The 19262-nt window shown below is 41.3% G+C and overlaps 1 protein-coding gene and 1 pseudogene across 3 annotated transcripts in view; one reads left to right on the forward strand and one right to left on the reverse strand.

The window, feature by feature from the left end:
* Positions 1–2015: 2015 nt before the first annotated feature.
* Positions 2016–19262, reverse strand: part of LOC110493940 (carbohydrate sulfotransferase 11) — a 28824-nt gene continuing 11577 nt past the window's right edge. For both annotated transcript variants that reach the window (XM_021568556.3, XM_036949959.2), the window contains exons 2-3: positions 14892–14974; positions 2016–5212 (exon numbers count right to left, since the gene is read on the reverse strand). In XM_021568556.3, the coding sequence (XP_021424231.1) occupies positions 4364–5212; positions 14892–14974 (932 nt within the window). In that variant the 3' untranslated portion in view covers positions 2016–4363. The remainder of the gene's footprint in view (positions 5213–14891; positions 14975–19262) is intronic.
* LOC149975890 (uncharacterized) lies at positions 7895–10641 on the forward strand (annotated as a pseudogene). The gene has a single exon (XR_016487860.1). The product of XR_016487860.1 is annotated as an uncharacterized LOC149975890 (transcript).

Genomic DNA, 19262 nt, shown 5'->3' on the forward strand with positions numbered 1-19262 from the left:
TGTCGGGGACAAGGTCCGTGGCTCTCCGCTGTGTGTGGAGCACATACAGTACACATACCGTAGAAGAATACACAAACAGCACTCTTATAAAAAAAATTTTTATTCAGCTGTCCCTATATGAGAAACCCTTTTGGTTCCATAGAAAACACAATGGAAATGATTCTACATGGAACCCAAATGTGTTCTACCTGGGTTATTCAAAGGGTTCTCCTATGGGGACAACTGAAGAACCCTTTTAGGTTGTAGATAGCACCCTTTTTTCTGAGAGTATAGAGGAGCCTTGTTGACCTTGTGTCAGAGAACATGACAGGTATCCAGATTGAGTGAAGCCTTTGACAAATGGCGAGACCTTTGCTTAAAGTATAACTGACAGCATTTTAGCAACATGAAATCTCATTCAAATCTGTTCATACACACCCCCAGGAAGAATATGACCCTTTAAAAAATGTGTATATATAATCTGACAAGCGAGCACTTAGATATGGTTTTCATAAGTTCTTAGAATGGAATTACATATACATATATACATACATATGAGCTACAATTTAAAGAATGAACACTAGATAAACCCTCAAACTTGTTTAGCTAGTTGCCTGTCAAAATTGCACTAATAAATAATGGGGAATTGTAGCCTACTTGTCCTTCTGCAGCAGCTTGCCTACCAATGCATTAATTATTGTCCCAACCAAGCACCCAAGCTAACTGGCTAAAGTTGGCTCGCTTGCTAGCTAACTACTTCCAGACACAAATGAATGCCTCACTCTGACCATTTTACTCGCCGTAGCACAGCTGGTTAAGCTGTTAACATGTTATCTAGCGCGTTCATGACTAACAATTATATGTTTTGCCTAAGTTTACTGACACCGGTCATATCTAGCGAGTGTTGAGCATTCGTAAATTCAGCAGTTATTCTGCACTCTGGCACACAGACGAGAGTGCTCTGAAATCGGAGTAGATAGCCAGAGTGAATTTGCGAATACATGAGGTATGCTAACTGGATAACAGTATTTCAAGTTCTTGCTAGCTAACCAAATGACACTTGCATCCCTAACTGTATATAGCCACCGAAAAATGACACGAGGGGAAAAGGTCAGTCACTCACCTACTCCTTCAATTACATTACATAACACCCTCCTAGCAGCTATATAGCTTATGTTAGGCTCTGTGTTTTTAGCTTGGTACATAAATAGAAATCAGTCAATTGAAATAAATTCATTAGGTCCTAATCTATGGATTTCACATGACTGGGAATACAGATACATCTGTTGGTCACAGATACTTCAAAAAAAGGTAGGTCCGTGGATCAGAAAACCAGTCAGTATCTGGTGTGACCAACATTTGCCACAGGCAGCGCAACACATAGTGTTGATCAGGATGTTGATTGTGGCCTATGGAATGTTGTCCCACTCCTCTTCAATGGCTGTGCAAAGTTGCTGGATGTTGGCGGGAACTGGAACCCGCTGTCGTACACGTCGATCCAGAGCATGCCAAACATGCTCAATGGGTGACATGTCTGGTGAGTATGCAGACCATGGAAGAACTGGGACATTTTCAGCTTCCAAGAATTGTGTATAGATCCTGGGGCCATGCATTACCATACTGAAACATGAGGTGATGGCGGCGGCTGAATGGCACGACAATGGTCCTCAGTATCTGAGGCCGATTGGACATACTGCCAAATTCTCTAAAACGACGTTAGAGGCGGCTTATGGTAGAGAAATGAACATTCAATTATCTGGCAACAGCTCTGGTGGACATTCCTGCAGTCAGCATGTCAATTGCACGCTCCCTCAAAACTTGAGACATCTGTGGCATTGTGTTGCGTGACAAAACTGCACAGTTTAGTGGCCTTTTATTGTCCCCATCACAAGGTGCACCTGTGTAATGATCATGCTATTTAATCAGCTTCTTGATATGCCACACCTGTCAGATGGATGGCTTATCTTGGCAAAGAAGAAATGCTCACTTACAGGGATGTAAAACAAATGTGTGCACAAAATTTGAGAGAAATAATATTTTTGTGTGTTTCTAAAATTTCTGGGATCTTTTATTTCAGCTCATGAAACATGGGACCAACACTTTACAAGTTGCGTTGATATTTTTGTTCAATGGACATGAAACAATTCAACAACTTAAAGTCTATCGCCATCAAATTGACTGGGGCTGTTGTTGAACTGACAACAAGAGATTTGCTGAACCCAGTCAATTTGACAACAAAAGCCAGTCTGTCTTTTGTTGACCAATAAGAGGGCTGCACCATTAGAATGCAATTTTATGTGGGCCGAATAAAACATTTGGTGGAAAAAATATTGTGAAACACTATCATTCCACTACTACTGTTGTAGATACAGTATATAAAGGCCATTTTCTGAAATTACAATGCAAAAATATTACATATATCGCCTTTAAAATGACATATTTATTACATATTTATATATATGTTTCTTTACCTTGAAAGCAGTTTATAGACAAGGAGTCCACACCTTAGGTTTGTTAAACTACCCACTGCCAACAAATGTAATTTCTATGTACTATCCCTTGTCTTAAGGCCTTCCCACACCGTACTTTGGATTCAGTCTTTTACAATTATTACATGTCACACTGTGCGATGTGACCAAATTAAAATATTGATATCAACCTGGCCAGATTATAGATTTTCTTCAGTTCTGTCATCACATTTTGTGACTGCCTTGCGAGGCTACGTCAACAGACGTAGGCTACGTCAACTGCGATGTAGGCTACATCAACTGGGCGTGTCAAGCATGGCGTCAAAAGAACAACAACAAGCTGTTGCTGTGATGTTGGCGGTATTTTGTCTCGAGAAACCCAAGAAAAGAAAAGGGGTATGGACCCATTTATGGCTGGGAACGAGGGCAGTATGTGCACGCCAGCATGGCGTCATTGGCAGTGGATCGGCTCGTAACACCGGGATCGGCTCGTAACACCGGCCACACTATACGATGAAGGCATAAAAAAACTGGACACTGTCAGAACTTGACAAAGCCTACAACCGCACGTAGTGGTACTTAATTGGCAGACCTAGGCCCTGTCATACTGAACGAGCCAAGACCTCCGACAATCATTTACGACCTAAGAATTTGCCTACGACGTGGACATTTAGTCTGGGACGGCAAAATCGTGGCATAAGATGGCTAAAATCGGGCCTTTAGGTATACTTTATCAGACAGGGTTCCAAGCCTCCAGGGGTGTCACTGTTGATGCTAGCACAATTGTGTAGACATGAAGACTGGTAATAATAATGACTATCGTGACAGCTCATCTTTCAGAACATTGGACACAAATCAGCTTGATTTTACCTCAATATTTCAAACATTCACACAATTCCACATATTCACACATAGTAAATTCCACATATTGCACAGCTGGATTCTTATCCTTGATGTTGACCGGTCCACCAGCATTCCAGACAGGGACACACAAAAACAGCAGTGTTTATGTGTTTATTTGAATATGTCTGAAGTTATGGTAGATATTCGAAATGTCTCCGTGTGATCTAACCGCAGTTTGTTGACATTGAGACGCAAATATCACAATGATAGTCAATGCCATGCTCTGTACACACCAGAGACACTCTCTACAGTACAAAGAAGACGCTGATGTCAGTCACATTTCCAAAGGATGTCATACACCTTTGAGTCATAAGGCCAACACTCAAAGGCACTAATATGAAGACTTTCAGCACCCCTGTGAGATAAATATTACTTTCAGACAGCTTGTGTTCCTCTTAGTCTGACTGTAGAATGGAACATTGTTGGTGACAATAGAAACTTTGAAAGAAAAAAACAAGGTTTGTTGGTGGTGTCATAGAGTTTGGTCATTTTGAGTTAATGTGCACTATACTGTAGGTGCATTTTACACATACAAAGGCAACAGTTCAATCTCCAGTGGCTCATTGTTACAGTACAACATAATTTGCCTAGTTTAGTCAACTTCTCCACCTTGAGAAAGTGTCCATTCCCGGTTGTGAGGACATCTCATCTTAAAGCCACTCTTACCTTTGATAAGAAAGATATCTTTAGTTAGTTGCTTAGAGTTCACCAGGTTAGGTCTCTCAGTAACAAGTGTTATTGTGCTTTGGAGAGTCCCGGGATCCATGTTAAAATTGTTTGTAACAATTATCTTGAGCCCTCTGTCATAGGTTATACAAATGTTGTTATAAAGCAACAGCTGCTAAAAGTCATACAAACAGATGATATCAGCTGTCTGATATTTGACTACTTCAAGCTGCCACGACACAAGCAATAAGCTAGTGGGGACTGGGCACAACTTCATGCTTACAACTGCATTACCTAGTCCTTATGACAGACGGTTCAAACAAAGCCTACTCCTAAGAAAAGTTACTTCATCGAAACTTCAGGTACTCCGGCGTGGAGTAGTTGAACAGCAGGAAGTCCATGTGGTATAGGTTGTACAGCTTCTTCTGGTAGAAGGGGCTGATGCTGTGGAAGAACTGGGCAGCCATGTCTCCCGTAGTCCTGGTGCTCTTGGCTGAGGTGGGGAAGGTCACCTGGCCCTTCACCCCGGCCAGCTGCAGCACGTAGCGGGAGTCCTGCTCCAGCGTCTCGTACTTTCCCACCACATCATAGTGGATGAGGCAGGGGTGGCACAGCGTGTGCACCCGCTCCCAGTGCTCGTTGAAGGGCTCCTCACGCTGCGTGGCTGGGTCCACCAGGTAGTACACAAATTCCTCAAAGGAGACGTCGTCACCCCGCTCCAGCGCCTCGGCCTGCGGGTCAGGCCGATGCTGACGGATGATCTTGGTGCCATAGCGCTTGTGGAAAGCTGTGTTGTAGCTCCGTGTGAACTTGTTGCGGTAGGCCGAGACGAGCCGCTCAAAAGGCTCGCGCACAAACACAAACTTCAGGTAGGAGCGCAGTCGCTGGTTGATCTGGGAGGTGGAGTACTCAGAGAGGGTGCGTAAGTTGCCCGGCACATGGGCCTCATTGGCGGGAATGGCGAGGGGGTCGCGGTGGGGGCCAGCGGCGCCTGTCAGGACCATGAGAACTCGTTTCCAGTTGGTGCAGGCCACCTTGGGCACGTAGCAGTAGAGCAGGCCATGCTGGTCGTCCACAATGATGTGCTTGAGGTCCTCAGGGATGAGGACGCGGCGCTTGCGCGTGTACGAGCGGCAGGCGTCTTCCAGCAGCTCCCGCCGACCCTGGTGGGTCACCTGCACTGCCGACTGCTCCAGCTACAGGAGAAGAGAGGAGAGGATTCAGTGAGTATTCCAGGTAGCGACATAAAAAAAAACAGCTTGAATTTGTCTGAAGTTCTGGTAGATGTCTCGTGTTGTTTGATCACAGTTTGTTTTCTTGAGGTGAGTAGAAAGTGTGATGGTTATGGCTGGGGGATACTTTATATCCCTGTTACTGAACACATTGGCATATTTCAACAGGTTAACGCAGGAAGTTTCAACACTCATCAGTTTGCAGAATGGGAGACAAGAAACTGGTCTACACAATAGGAAAAAATATATATTTAATGAGGCTGAACACAAGGCTGGACAATCTACGAAGGGTTCTGGCCCCACAACAACCCCTAGCCCAAACACACTTCAAGTACATCCAAAATAATTGGATAGGTATAAGCAATGTTGTTGTAGTGCCACCTTGCCCATATCTTGATTAATCAACAAAAGTATAATAACACCCTTGCCTTTCTCGAACTAACAACTTGCACTTGTATTTTCTTAGTAGCACTGGCTTTGCAGATAGTACGTACATTTCTCCTCAATAAACTATGAAATGTGGTCGTCTTACCTACATATCTTAAGATGGATGCACTAACTGTAAGTCACTCTGGATAAGAATGTACGCTAAATGACTAAAATGTCAAATGTAAAAATTAAGGGGAAAGGGGAGACCTAGTCAGTTGCACAACTGAATGCATTCAACCAAAATGTGTCTTCTGCATTTAACTCAACCCCTCTGAATCAGAGAGGCTAGATGGATTGAATTGTTTACATATTGCTTATACCCATCCAATTCTTTCAGATTTACACAAATGCCTTATAGGGGCTAGGGGTTGTTTCTGTATGGGGCCATTTTCAACCCGAATATGAGGGAAAAAAACACCCTTTCAAAAGTAAGGCTTGGACCTCCTCAGTCTATTGACATTAGGAAGTTACTTGCAGGGGCAGAAACGCTCCTCGCATTCCAACGTCACTTCATATAATTCATTCTACACCTTGTCCTTACCCGCACAGAAAATTCATTCTGAAAAGGAGTTCGCTACGTGCTTATGTAATAGTATAAATGCCTGGGAGATTAACCGTAATAGGCATAATCTGTCCAAGAATGGAGCTAATCTCCAGAAAATTGAGAGTATGCGGAGAGGTAGAAAATAAGATGAAAATGTGTGCATTAGGGAATCTGCAACCGAGACGAGTATGTTCGTGCTGAATGACTCTGAATTACATCTTCTCTAAATGATCTTATTGTTTGGGCTCCTCCTCAGTACGATCATCAGTACGATCATCATTCAAACTCTCTCTGCCTTCTTCTGTCGTCCGATCGATAAGGTGTGCTAAACGTGATACCAATTGGCAACATTCCTGTGTCCTCAGAGTGTTTTTCTTGAACAGGGACAGTGACTGTGAAGGTGACAGCATCTGGAATTCCCCTCTGGTAAATGCCCTGATCAGAAAGGTTTAAATCGGTAAGGGTGAGAGAAAGGTCTCCCTGTCGGTAAGTATCTATGATATTTGACCCCTGATACCCTGTTCTAAAATCTAGGGCCATAGGTAAAAATGATCTCCTATGACAGACAAAACAGTCTTCTGATCTTTTTCCAATAGATCTGTACCTCACTGTCAGGAGTAGGGTTGCAAAGAATCGGAAACATTCTGGTACATTTTCTGGAAATTCTCCATGGGAAGTTAAGCCCTGAAATTTGGGGAATTTTGCTTAAATCCATTAAAAAAGTTAACTTATAACAGTTAACTTGTAACTTTTTTGTGGGATACACATAAGCTTGCTTGAGCCTGCTAACTGAGGAGTGTTAATTCACCTGTTTCCATACATGTTTCATTTGAAAACATTTATCTTACAAAGGAGTTGTTTAATCTAACTGCTTAACTATTTATCTGTATTTGTTTTTTTTTTACTCATTTTATCGTAATCTTTACAGGAAAACGCAATGGGCACTATCTGATGTGTGGAGACATTTCACTGCAGCTAATGAAGGAAAAGCTGTGTACATTTCCAAATACTGTGCCAAATCATATCTGAAGAATGCAACAAAGATGCAGAATCATCTGGCCAAGTGCATAAAGTTACCTCAGCGCTCACAACAAGCAACCTCTGACAAAAGTCCCTCTACTTCTATTCGAGGTGAACATTATTAATCAGACACTGAGTTTTTGAACTCGTTTTTTTCTAATCTTTATCGATAGCAACAGCTCATGGTCCTCCTGGAATCAGAAGTTTTTTTTGACTCAATGGAGGAACGTAGTCAGAGAAGTGCTGATGAATGTCTTGCTCGAGCTGTGTATGCAACTGGTTCACCTCTGATGCTCAAAGGCAATGTGTATTGGAAGAGATTTCTGAATGTTCTTCACCCAGCATACACCCCTCCAACCAGACATGCTTTATCTAATCATTTGCTGGATGCAGAGTTCAACAGAGTTCAAGTGAAGGTCAAGCAAATCATAGAGAAATCAGACTGTATTACAGTCATCTCTGATGGGTGGTCGAATGTTCATGGGCAAGGAATAATCAACTACATCATCTCCACTAGAGGTCGACTGATTATGATTTTTCAACGCCGATACTGATACTGATTATTGGCGGACCAAAAAAAGCAAATACCGATTAATCAGGTGATTTTTATATATATATATTTGTAATGATGACAATTACAACAATACTGAATGAACAATGAACACTTTTATTTTAACTTAATATAATACATCAATAAAATCCATTTAGTCTCAAATAAATAATGAAACATGTTCAATTTGGTTTAAATAATGCAAAAACAAAGTGTTGGAGAAGAAAGTAAAAGTGCAATATGTACCATGTAAAAAAGCTAACGTTTAAGTTCCTTGCTCAGAACATGAGAACATATGAAAGCTGGTGGTTCTTTTAAAATGAGTCTTCAATATTCCCAGGTAATAAGTTTTAGGTTGTAGTTATTATAGGACTATTTCTCTCTATACCATTTGTATTTCATATACCTTTGACTATTGGATGTTCTAACAGGTACTTTAGTATTGCCAGCCTAATCTCGGGAGTTGATAGGCTTGAAGTCATAAACAGCGCAATGCTTGAAGCATTGCGAAGAGCTGCTGGCAATACAGCTTGCTGCTGCCTACCACCGCTCACCACCACTGCTCTATCAAATCGTAGACTTAATTATAATATAATAACACACAGAAATACGAGCCTTAGGTCATTAACTTGGTCAAATCCAGAAACGAACATTTCGAAAACAAAACATTTATTCTTTCAGTGAAATACGGAACCGTTCCGTATTTTATCTAACGGGTGGCATCCATAAGTCTAAATATTGCTGTTACATTGCACAACCTTCAATGTTGTCATAATTACGTAAAATTCTGGCAAATTAGTTCGCAACGAGCCAGGCGGCCCAAACTGTTGCATATACTCTGACTCTGTGTGCAATGAACTCAAAAGAAGTGACACAATTTCCCTAGTTTAATATTGCCTGCTAACATGAATTTATTTTAACTAAATATGCAGGTTTAAAAAAATATACTTCTGTGTAATGATTTTAAGAAAGGCATTGATGTTTATGGTTGGGTACATTTGTGCAACGATTGTGCTTTTTTCGCAAATTCGTAAATTATCCCCCGTTTGGCAAAGTTGGCTGTCTTTGTTAGGAAGACATTGTCTTCACACAGTTCGCAATGAGCCAGGCAGCCCAAATGGCTGCATATACCCTGAATCTGTTGCACAGAATGCAAGAGAGTGACACAATTTCCCTAGTTAAAAGAAATTCATGTTAGCAGGCAATATTAACTAAATATGCATGTTTAAAAATATATAATTGTGTATTGATTTTAAGAAAGGCGTTGATGTTTATTTTTCGCGAATGCTCTTGTTAAATCACCTGTTTGGCGAAGTAGGCTGTGATCCAATGATAAATTAACAGGCACCGCATCAATTATATGCAATGCAGGACAAGCTAGATAAACTAGTAATATCATCAACCATGTGTAGTTAACTAGTGATTATGTTAAGATTGATTGTTTTCTATAATATACCTTTAATGCTAGCTAGCACCTTACCGTGGCTCCTTGCTGCACTCGCATAACAAGTAGTCAGTCTGCCACGCAGTCTCCTCGTGGAGTGCAATGATTGGTGTCCAAAAATGCAGATTACCGATTTAATTAATCGGCCATGCCGATTAATCGGTCGACCTCTAATCTACACCCCTCAACCAGTATTCTACAAGAACATAGACACAAGGGACAACAGACACACCGGTCTCTACATTGCAGATGAGCTGAAGGCAGTCATCAATGACCTTGGAGCACAGAAGGTATTTGCACTAGTGACAGACAATGCTGCGAACATGAAGGCTACTTGGTCTAAAGTGGACGAGTTCTACCCTCACATCACACCCATTGGCTGTGCTGCTCATGCATTGAATCTGCTCCTCAAGGACATCATGGCACTGAAAACTATGGATAGACTCTACAAGAGAACCAAGGAAATGGTTAGGTATGTGAAGGGTCATCAAGTTATAGCAGCAACTTACCTCACCAAGCAAACTGAGCAGAATAAGAGCACCACTTTGAAGCGGCCCAGCAACACCCGTTGGGGTGGTGTTGTCATCATGTTTAACAGTCTCCTGGAGGGGAAGGAGTCTCTCCAAGAAATGGTCATATCACAGTCTGCCGATATGGACAGCCCCATCAAGAGGATCCTCATGGATGATGTATTTTGGGAGAGAGTAGTAAGCAGCCTGAAACCTATAGCAGTGGCCATTGCACGGATTGAGAGAGACAAGGCCGTCCTGTCTGATGTTCAGACTCTGCTTGCAGATGAAGAGAAGAAATCCGTACTGCCCTGCCCACTACACTATTGCTCCATGCGGAGGAATCTATAGTTTTGAAATACATCAAAAAGCGTGAAGACTTCTTCCTGAAGCCCATATATGTTGCAGCGTACATGTTGGACCCCAAGTATGTTGGCAAGAGCATCCTGTCTGGTGCAGAGATCAACAAGGCCTATGGTGTCATCACTACCGTGTCTCGCCACCTTGGCCTGGATGAGGGCAAGGTTCTTGGCATTCTGGTGAAGTACACTTCCAAGCAAGGGCTTTGGGATGGAGATGCAATATGGCAGTCGTGCCAACATATCTCATCAGCCACCTGATGGAAGGGACTTTGTGGATCTGAGGCTCTTTCCCCTGTTGCCTTCATCATCCTTCAAATTCCACCAACATCAGCCGCCTCAGAGCGCAACTGTTCCTTGTTTGGGAACACACACACCAAAGCATGCAACAGGCTGACCAATACAAGGGTGGAAAAATTGGTGGCCATCCGGGCAAATTTGAGGCTTTTTGAGCCTGACAACAAGCCATCCTCAACAAGGTTGTAAAGTGACAGTGAAGATGAGGCCTCAGAGTCTGATGTTGAAAAGGTGGACATTGAGGAGGTCCAGGAAGAAGACATGGAAGCCTGAGAGGAAGACAACCAAAGCTTTAGTTTCTAGACTATCATTTTATAGATGTATATTGAAAATGTTTTTGGGAGATGCGATGGATCATTGGAAATCATTCAACATTCCCTTTCTTTTGTTGTTCAGTGAAATCATCCCATGTGAAGAGTCAACTCATTTAATTCAAGCTTAATTCGTAACAATTTGTTTTTATTTTTTTCTATTGGAAGGATTGAATCATTTGCAATTATGTCAACTTCTGATAAGGTAAAATGTTTATGTTTCTGTCTCTATATGATATGGTAAATATATCCAATGCTAGAAACATCTACATTTAAATGGTATTAATATTAATTTGCATATATTTCCATTAATTCCCGTTAATTCCCACAGAAAGTGTCCAAACCCTAGTCAGGAGTTTGTTTTTCAGTTGAGCCGTGGCAAGTAAGCTTTACGTTATCTCCAACATGAGCAGATTTTACATTGGGGACCAAAACGACTAGTTCTACATCCTGTCAAATGTTATTGCAGATACACTCATAGTAGCCCAGCTGAGGTAATGGTGAGAGAGAGCTCTCAATTCTGGAGTTTAACCCTGTTTTCAAAGCTCTCGACCTGGGGTGAAAATCCTGTTGATCAACTAGACACCATCTTCTGGTGCATTGGTAAAATATCAACTCAATATTTATCTCCCAGGACAAATAAATTAGCAATAGAGGCTAGATAAATGTCTATGAATATTTCATGTGTGTTTGACATGACCCGCAATTAATATAGTTGGTTCACAGTTGGTTTAAATATTTTTACCTGCGAGTCATGATCGCGTCTGGTATGGATGAACAAAATCTAAATGCTTGCGATGGCGCATGCGGACGTACGTGCATGGCCAGTGTAGTCAGCATATAAGGGTAACTTAAGCATGCAAGGTCAACTCTCCATGCATTGTAAAACCTTTGCTTAAGTTACATTTCCAGTATAAAGTAATTACACCCTTTCGTGTTCCAAAACTAAAGTTAGACAAATCAGAATAATATTTGTTAAAATCTTCCACCAGTTTTGCTTGCTGCCTGCATAAACTCAAACACATTTCCTCAAAGTATAGCAAGAGCACAGAGTTCCACTTTGGACAAGCGAAGTGCAAAATAACAAAAAGAAAACTGCAAGCGATTATAAGTAAATAATGTCTCAAGCAGTTCTGTCATTTGGCATGAGCCTCAGACTACCCTCCCTGTATGATTTAATTGGCAACAGCCAAGCTAATTTCTCTCACATTCTCTCCAAGTCTTAGTTCTGGAACAGTCCCTACGTAATGTCATACTGTATAATATACCACAACCTGTACATACAAACACATCCCGGTAACTATGTATGTTTTTTACATTACAATTACCCTGGAGTAATGCCCATGTAATGTAAAATGTTGCCATAAGGTTTTAGCGAACCTTGTGTTGATGAAAAGTAATTGCAGAGAGTTCCAGGCCACAGGTTAGCTTTTTGCCTCTGCTGACACCAGAATGTCAAACCGTCATAGTGACACACTGTATAGATGTTTGTTTAGAAGAAGAATGTCATGAGGTATTTAAGTAGCCTATAAAGTACAACTCTATAGGCTACTTATTAGGGATTCATATTTTCCCGATTCATATTTTCCCGTTTACCGGGAATAATTCCTACTAACAGAGAGAGTCCGGGGAAATACTGCAAAAATACCCACTTAAAGAATTACCCACTTAAAGAATTACCCACTTAAAGTGTTTAAAACCAAGATATGGTCACTATGCCAGGGTTAAGAGGGGCGCTGCACCGGCTTGGTTGTGCCACTATGTAAAGATTTCAGCGCAAATTAAACAGATATTTTAGTAATGTTATAGTAACTATCTTTGATCGCCAATGCCATTGTTGTGAATTGCAAAACAGGCCACTCATAAATTCTGAGCTTTATCATGTTCTTTAATTAATTCATCGCATTTCAGCGGGAGGCTATCTCGACACAGAGGCCCCCAGGACGCACCCCGAATAAAGCGTTGTAGAATCAAACACAGTTTGCAACGGCAGTCAAACAAAAGTCAAACGACCAAAGTTGCTACGCTTGCTAGGTAACCTCCTTCAACGAATGTCAGAATATCTCCTCTATTTGGCAAAATCAAGTTGATGATTATACAGCTTGCAGATCAGCTCATGAATAACCGTGAGCTGAAGAGTGGAAAAAGTTGAAATGTCAAGATAAAAATATCCATATCTACTCTCATACCGTTTGTTGATCACACATTCTCTACCGAAGCTCTCATATGGGCAGCAAGTACGAGACAGCGCAGAGAAGCAGGGAAAATGTTATAATGGTATTTTGACAGTCATAGGCGATTACAGAATAAAGTTAGGAATTTTCATGAGGGACAGGACTCAGGATTTGGGGTTTCAGTGGGATAGGGACTGGATAGGAAAATAGCTTAGGCTGTAGGACAGGAGAAGTTAGAATTTCCCCTCATGAATTGTTAACAGACAGAGATGCCTATGTAGTGAATTGTGCAGATTCAATTTGTGACTGTCTGAAGAGTCACAATGACAGCTCAAAGAGGCACACGTTATTTTATAGGTCATACTGTAAGGGTTTATTGTAGGGCTTATGAACTGCATTCTGGTGTGTGTGTGCAGTACTGCAGTATCAATTATGCGTGTGTGTCACGCCCGGACCTTAGAGAGCCTTTTTATTCTCTATTTTGGTTAGGTCAGGGTGTGACTAGGGTGGGTACTCTAGTTTGTATATTTCTATGTTGGCCTGGTATGGTTCCCAATAAGAGGCAGCTGTCTTTCGTTAGCTGGACGTTTCGTTACTCTTTATTTTGTTTTGTTGCTGGTTCACTTTAATAAATATGATGAGTGCTTTCCACGCTGCACCTTGGTCCAATCCTTCAAACAACGAACATAACAGTGTGCTTTGAATTTATGGTGACTTTGTGTGAAGTAAATACACTAGGTTTAAGGCTTCCATGCGACAACCTGTTTGGATAAGGTGTAATTTTATTTTTTGCTAATCTGCTGCTGCGCATGTCGTGTATTTTGTAGTATTGCAGAAGTGCAACATTGGAGACATTTTTTTGTAATTTCCCAGATCTTGTCATTCAATTTTTTCAGGAAATGTGAAGAGTGTTCCTGGGACAGTCCCGGGATCCCAGTTACCCATGTTAATCACTAAACTATTTATAGGGAACTTTATACTGCACTCTATCACTGTCTGGACTTTTTTTCAACAGTGGTATGACAAGTCAAAAGAGGGAGGGAGAGAGAGAGGGGGAGATTGTAACTTTGCTAGCATCTATGTCAGTTATTTTTATTTTGAACAAGATGGTTTTATGCCCACCACACGTGAGAAGCAGGCAAAAATAACTGTGTGAATTCCCTTTGCATTTATAATTAATCTTTTTTCATCCTAAGCATGTAAAATAATTGTATTTTACTAACCAATGTCTGACTGTAGTCTGGAATCGCCAAGTCAGGGCTAGGAATGAATCATTTTCAAATCATCTTCTGCGGCTAAATTTTACGCAGACGTTTGAACTTTTGTCTGATGAGTAACTTCAAAAGAGCTGTACTAGACAGTAAACAAACCTAAAAAAAAAGGTCAAGGGTCGCACCTGTGTCAATCACTGACTGTCACCGGTAACTACAGCAGACAGTTTCAAAGGCTTAAGATGTACAGATTTCAAGACACCCGACCCTTGTAGCTTAAGGTACAGCTGTAGTGCAATGTGGGCTTAATAGTTATGATTTAATCTAAATCTGGTTTTACAGACAAACCATTCACATCACAGATGGAATGAAACATGAAACAGATGCCGCATATATTAATTTGAGATTTCGGCTGTCCGCGCACACAAAATGTTTTCATGAGGTAAGTTGAAGTTCGGTAGCCGAAGTCTACAACCCTTTGCGGTGATACAGTAGGTCAACAGTAGGGGTGGGAAATATGGACGGGATTCTTCAATTAAGCGTTTGCTGTCATTCAACGAGAGAGCGCAGCAGCAGCAGAATTAAATGTCAGCTTTCCTCAACCAATAAGGTTAACACTCACATTATACAGAACTTTCAGCAAGTAAACAGCAAAGGCTCTGAATATTAAAAAAATGCACCTAGAAAAACTCATCAAAACATGACCAAAACAAGTTCAGTGGTCATAAACATTCATGTAGCTATAAATTCATCAGCCAATGATGTGAAAGCTACCTGGTGGTGGGCGGGACTTACCTGGTCACTGTCATAGAGCATCTGGAGTGGACTTCTCCCTGACTTTCCCTGGCCGCTGCTCCTCCCACTGCCCTGCGCTGAGGCTGAGAAAACACACACAGGTACACACATCTAGGTCAGTACAGGCAGATTACCTATAGTACACCCTCAAGACCGCTAGCCATCTCTGCTGCATTCTACATTGGTATCCACACACTCCATGTTATGCCATTGTGGCAAATCATCAGGTATGGCAAGTTTTTACTGAACTTTCAATCTGAATGCAAATTTCATGTTTGTTTAATGTTGAGCCCAATGCTTGAGAAGCGACCACTCTGACACAGCCTAGTTGAAACTAGGGCAAAATGTATTTTACGTCCGTGCCATAGTTTAGTTAGTGTTCGTGAAAATGCGCAACTTCCTAAAAAAGGGCAAGAGAGATAATCATGAATCATGTTAAATGTAAAGGTAGGAATGTAACCACAATCAGAGACTTTAATATAGCCTAATAGAAAGTCAGAAATACAGTTGAGTCAAAGGGAGACCAGAAAGATAAACTCACCCATGTGTAATTTATTACATACTGTACACACTACTACACACCTGAGCGTCATTAAACACTAACAAACAGGTGCGCACACCCAAACTACAGGTTGTCATAGAAGCACACAGAAAAAAGAGAGGGTATTTTATGTAAAACCAGGCCTCAAAAAGGACTGTGCATCCATTCAGACTACTGTATCTTTTACTGTAGCTCTCTCCTAAACATACAAGGCAGCAACACTACTGAAAACAGCACTCCTTTATGGGAGCAGAGGAGGAGGTGGAAGGAAGTATGAGGCGAAAAAGGGTGAAAATTTGCTTGCAATCATAGAAAACCAAGAGAGCAGATGGAGGATAAACAGCGGTAGGAAGCCTCTGAGACTACTTTAGAGTTACTTTAAGAAACATGACGTGGCATTTAGATTGTTGTTGTATAGGCTGTTGTTGTCGTAGCCTCTGTTTCGTATGCTGTGGCTCATGTGATGTTCTATAAAAACAAAATGGTTGACGGTGCAAGCATGCAATTTACTGTGTTTGGTAAAAAAAAATGTCACATTTGTCAGACAGTGTGGGTTGACAAGAAACCTTCACATTGGAATTGAGAGAGACAAAGAGTCACAGACATGGTCTCTTGAGACAGGGGAGGGTTGGAGAGGGTGCAGCCAGACAGGGCATGGCTGAGATAATTGTCTGTGTTTCAGTGCCATCAAGCACGTCTTCAGAAATCCGACATCATCAACGGCACCAATTTATTCCTTAATGTTACTGTACAAGAATGGAGCATTCACCTACTGAGAATAATTTGCTTAAAACTTAAATTAATTAGCAAGACTTCCAGTAGCTAATTAAAAAACTAAATATGACTGGGATTGAACATAAAAGTATGAAAAGGATAAAACAAACTGATGTGTCACTCTGACCAAATGAGTGGAACACACACTGCAACCCACACTAAGGAGATCAACAGGACCAACTTAGCCACCATACAGTACACCAGTCTGGTGGACAGATTTAGACTGGAGAGACTACAACTGGTGGCATACAGTCTTCCTATGTACCCAACTGTCCACTGACCCAACCACCGTAGTTTGGTCTAAAATTGTCACGTCTACTCCCGCTACGGCACTCAACATCACCAGTCTACTAACCGCCGGTCCTGGCAACCCATCATTACGCTCACCTGGCAACCATCATTACACACACCTGCGCCCCATCATGAGGCACACCTGGACATTATTACTACCTGATTACTTCCCTTTTATCTAGCACTCCGTTGTATCACCCATTAGGTAGTATTGTTTCCGGTTTTCATGTTTAGACGCTACTCCTGTTTTTGTATTCAGTTCATGTTCGTTCCTATTAAACTCACAGGCTGCACCTGCTTTCTGACTCCCTGCGTCTCCTTCACAAAAATGTAACATTCTCGTACTAGTCACTACTGTTGGGTTCTGAGAATATGAAATACACGTATTCATGTCACTGAGGAAGAGAGGGTAATGTATAATGGTTTACATTATGTCAGGATATGTTATTGTTAGACATCAGGGATCCTATGGGAGGGATCCTCTGGGAGAAGAGACACAGTCTGGTACCAATCACCATGACATCCTTGAGTTTGGGAGGAGTGAGGAATTTGGGGTAGAGGTCAATGGAAGTGAGGAAGAACAGATATCACAAAGGTTCTGTCTAGCAACAGAGATGCGTTGTCTGTTCAGATGTGTAGGAGGAGACTCAGCCTAGGAGGAAGGGTTCAATATCAGTTCTTCTGTGAAAATGTCTTTGTCTAATGCAGCTGTATTGATCCTCTGGGAAGAATAAACTTGGGTTAAGCTTTCATAGTGTCCGTTGAGTTTTACCCACCGGGCACAGGCGTCATTTCAACATCTAGTTTTGTTTTACATTTGGTTTAGTTGTCAACTAACGTGAATTCAACAAAAAAAATGACCACGTGATTGGATTTAGGTTAAATGTTGTGTGAAATAAAGACGAAATTCCCTTACGTTGATGACTTTTTTCCAAACCCAATCAGTTCCACATGAATTCAACATCACATACATTTTTGTTGTTGTTCAAATGACCTGGAAACAATGTTTATTAAACCAGTTTTGACCCAGCGGGTAGTGCTTGATTCAACCAGTTTGTGCAGTCTACTCACTACACACCAGAGATCCCTCAGCGCATGACTTCAAGAGGACATCAACATTCAGAAAATATGTTTATACAGTCATCCCGTATGTTTCTATATGTTCAGCTCTTTTGGCAAACGCAAGACAGTGTTTATGTTAAGTTTAAGGACATTGCAAACAGCTGAAGCACATACTGTAACCATGCCATAACATTTTCAGGAAACACTTCTCTTCTAGTAGTGTAAAGGCCATCTGGTGTGTTCTTAGTCCTTGCATCAAGACATTGAAAAAAGGTATGGGGCTACATATACACAGATTACATTGTACACAGTCATTCCCAGCTCGTAAGACCTGTCCACCTGCTTTCAGTATGCCCGATTTGAATATATTATCCCCTGCTTTAACGACCTCCGCTGTTCAAGTCAATATGGTACTAACTCAGCCCTGTTAAGGCCGTAAAAGCAGTCAGTCTATGTCCAGTTCAAAGAGAAAGAGAGGGCCTCTTCTGACAGTGGTCCGACATGTTTCAACTCTCGAGTAAAGCTATACAGAGGCACTTCTCAAACCTGTCAAAAGGAATTGAGGAGACTTTCTACCTGCGAAGTACCTGCGAAGTTACGATTTATGACGATACGTCATAAATGTGTATCACTGTATACATTTGTATCGCCTGAATTTTCTTATTCCACTTTACAATTGACTGCAAAACTTGAGATGTGATTTTACGGCATAAAAGACCAGCTGAGACATGCAGTGTTTGAAACTAGCATTTTCAATATTTTGTCCGTTTTTCTTTACTGGGAGAATTCACAATTCATATTCTTTAATGGAAGAGAACTGGTTTAAGACTTGTCATCACAATTTTAAGTGGCATCTGTATGTTGACCCAACGCTAGCCTCGATTTCAGGAGTATGGGAGTATGGTAAGGTGAGACTAACCCGAAGCAAATGACTATGCATTTCATCCGTTTTAAGAGGTAACTTTAAGATAGAAATTATCCTATAACAGTTAGGATCAGCTTGAGCTCCCTCTTTAAATAAAGGACGCAACGTGGCTGCATTCTAAGCACTGGGAACCTCCCCAGAGAGGAGAGACATCACACAGAGAAAATATAAATATACATTGTGGTAGGTTTATTTATTTGATTTGTATTTAACCTTTATTTAACTAAGCAAGTCAATTAAGATAACATTCTTATTTACAATGATGGCCTACCAAGGCAAAAGGCCTCCTGTGGGGATGAGGGCTGGGATAAAACAATTTTTAAAAGTAGGACAAAACACACATCACGACAAAAGAGGCACCACAACATTACATAAAGAGAGACGTAAGACAACACAACAATGGTAGCAACAAAACAATTGTGGCAACACATGACAACAACACAACATGGCAGCAACACAACATGGTAGTAATACAAACATGGTGCAAACATTGTTAGGCACCGACGACAGCATGAAGGTCAAGAAGGTAGAGACATTCTTCTTACCGAACCCCATGACCTTTGCTTTGGAGGTGTTCCGAAAAAGGTTAAGAGCAGAGAAAGCTTTGGCCATGGCAATAAATATTGCAGCAATATTGCTTAGAGTCAAGTGCAGTGGTGACATAATTTAGGACCTTTAAGGTTGCAGTGACACATCCATAACCTGAGTGGAAAGCAGATTGCATACCAGAGAGAATACTATAGCCATCAAGAAAGCAAGTCAGTTGATTATTGACAAG

This window comes from Oncorhynchus mykiss, chromosome 17, assembly GCF_057628025.1.
Source record: "Oncorhynchus mykiss isolate SJ-2025 chromosome 17, ASM5762802v1, whole genome shotgun sequence".
NCBI lineage: Eukaryota > Metazoa > Chordata > Actinopteri > Salmoniformes > Salmonidae > Oncorhynchus > Oncorhynchus mykiss.